Source organism: Sitophilus oryzae, unplaced genomic scaffold (genome assembly GCF_002938485.1).
Source record: "Sitophilus oryzae breed Bouriz unplaced genomic scaffold, Soryzae_2.0 scaffold_2_pilon_pilon, whole genome shotgun sequence".
NCBI classification, from domain to species: Eukaryota; Metazoa; Arthropoda; class Insecta; order Coleoptera; family Curculionidae; genus Sitophilus; species Sitophilus oryzae.
This window is the reverse complement of record NW_022146863.1, coordinates 19,146-21,429: the sequence shown is the minus strand read 5'-3', so window position 1 is coordinate 21,429 and position 2,284 is coordinate 19,146. Positions and strand designations below refer to the sequence as shown.

At 35.2% G+C, this 2,284-nt stretch overlaps 1 protein-coding gene across 1 annotated transcript; it reads right to left on the bottom strand.

The window, feature by feature from the left end:
- Positions 1-1,301: 1,301 nt before the first annotated feature.
- LOC115884538 (protein GVQW3-like) lies at positions 1,302-1,889 on the bottom strand. The gene has a single exon (XM_030903141.1). It carries the CDS (start codon positions 1,887-1,889, stop codon positions 1,302-1,304), a length of 588 nt encoding a protein of 195 aa, XP_030759001.1.
- Positions 1,890-2,284: the final 395 nt, after the last annotated feature.

Below are 2,284 nucleotides of genomic sequence, written 5' to 3'. Positions count from 1 at the left end.
TTACCAAAAGATATTTTTTACGTAAAAAAATTCGTAAATGTATTTTTTTTGCTATACTCAGTAGTTGTATACAGGTACGGACGAAAAGTTATTACTCTTCAAACCAGTTAAAAAATATGTAGGTGGCGCCCTCTACAAGTAGGAGTCATATTGACATCAAAATCCAAATTTCTCATATCAAAAAACACCCAGGCGCCAATTTTCATCCAAATATTGACGTTACTTCATAAATTATTTGGAAAAAATCGAAAAAAAAATGAAGTTAAGCCCCATTTTAGGACAAAGATTTATACGAATTTTTTACTTATTTTTGTCTGTAGAATATGCTGTCGAAGTTCCCGGAATACAATTCGGACCTTATTATTAATTAAGGAATTATCCTGTATAACAATCTGTTGTGTTTAAATAAAAAAAAACTTTAAATATGCTTGATTCTTACCACCAAACAGCTTCTCAAAATTTTCTTGAAAAAAAATAACTTGAAACATTGACTCACCTGAAAAAGAAAATAAATATGAGATAAATGAAAATATCACGTAAATTTAGCTAAGAGAAAGTGTACTATTTCAATCACACACAAATGACCTTTATTTGCAATGCAGGATAATTTTAAATTGTTATTAGAATTTGTGCATTCATTACAATTTTTTTTATAATCTTTAATGGAAACACTATAAAAATTTAAGCACATTAAAATATTTTAAAACGTCATAAATTTATTAAAAATTCGTTAATCATGAATGTATTCAATATTATTTTCTCTTAATAACTGATTACGAGGGTGGTCTGAAAAGTTTCCGACCTCACAAAGATACAAGACATTTTTTCTGAATATTTTTTTTATTTTTCAACATAGTCCCCTTGTAACTCTACACACTTTTCCCAGCGATGCTCCCATCTCTGTAATCGGTCCAAATAGTACTCGGCGTTTTTCTCTGCAAAATAGTGGTCCACGAAGGTGATTGCCTCGTCATTTGACGAAAATCTCTGTCCTCCGAGCGCAATTTTTAAATGAGGGAACAAAAGGAAGTCGCTATGGGCTAGATCTGGTGAGTAAGGTGGATGGTCAAGCAGTTCAAACCGTAATTCGTGGATTTTCGCCATGGCAACCGCTGAGGTGTGAGACGGTGCGTTCTCTTGGCGAAACAGGATTTTCTTTTTCTGTAAAAGTGGCTGTTTTTCCGTAAGTTCTGCTTTTAGCTTGTCAAGTAATAATGCGTAGTATGCTCCCATGATGGTTTTTCCTTTTTGAAGATAATCAATTAAAATAACTCCATAAATATCCCAAAAAACAGTCGCCATCACTTTCCCAGCCGAAATAACAGTTTTTGCTTTTTTGGAGCCGGTTCTCCCTTTGCCGTCCATTGTTTGGACTGTATTTTTGTTTCTGGTGTATAGTGGTGTATCCAAGTTTCATCTAAAGTAATTAATTGACGCCAAAACTCGGATTTCTTGCGCCTAAACTGCGCCAACATAGCGTTGGAAATGTTCATACGAACACGCTTTTGGTCTAACGTGAGCAAACACGGCACCCAACGCGCGTACAGCTTTCTCATGCCTAAATCTTGATTTAATACGTGACAACCACGTTCTTTTGATATGTTCATAACCTCTGCTATCTCTCTCACTTGAATTCGGTGGTCGTCTAGCACCATTTTGTGAACTTTGGCGATGTTATCGTCGGTAGTTGCAGTTTTTGGACGTCCCGAACGTTCATCGTCTCCCAAGCTCTTACGGCCACGTTTAAATTCAGCTGCCCAAAATTTCACTGTGGTAAATGATTGTGCAGTGTCCCCATACACAGAATCCAACTCATGTTTTATTTGTGTAGGCGTATTGCCTTTCAAAACCAGATATTTAATGACAGCTCGATACTCGATTTTGTCCATTTTCACAAAAACACTGACATCAACTCACTCAAACAACCATTACATAACAACTGCGCATCCAAAATGGCTGAAACTTTGGTGAATAACTGTCAACAGATGAACAATGAAAATTCACAAGCTTTTATCTACGAGTGCTGCCATCTTCACGTTGAGGTCGGAAACTTTTCAGACCATCCTCGTACTAAATAAAATTTATCTAGATGATTGATACAATTTCTCTGCACCTAATACTGCGGAATCGCATATAGATAAAGAAACGAAGACCATGCAATGATTATATTATTATATTTATATTAGATAATAAATAAAGGTGTGGTAACAATAACCAGGAAGCTTAATTTTAACAAATTTTGCTAGTCAAAGTAGGGAGCTTCATGCGCCATTAACAAATTAGA

Coding starts and splice junctions, on each gene's coding strand:
- LOC115884538 (XM_030903141.1), bottom strand. CDS start 1,889: ATGGACAAAATCGAGTATCGAGCTGTCATTAAATATCTGGTTTTGAAA.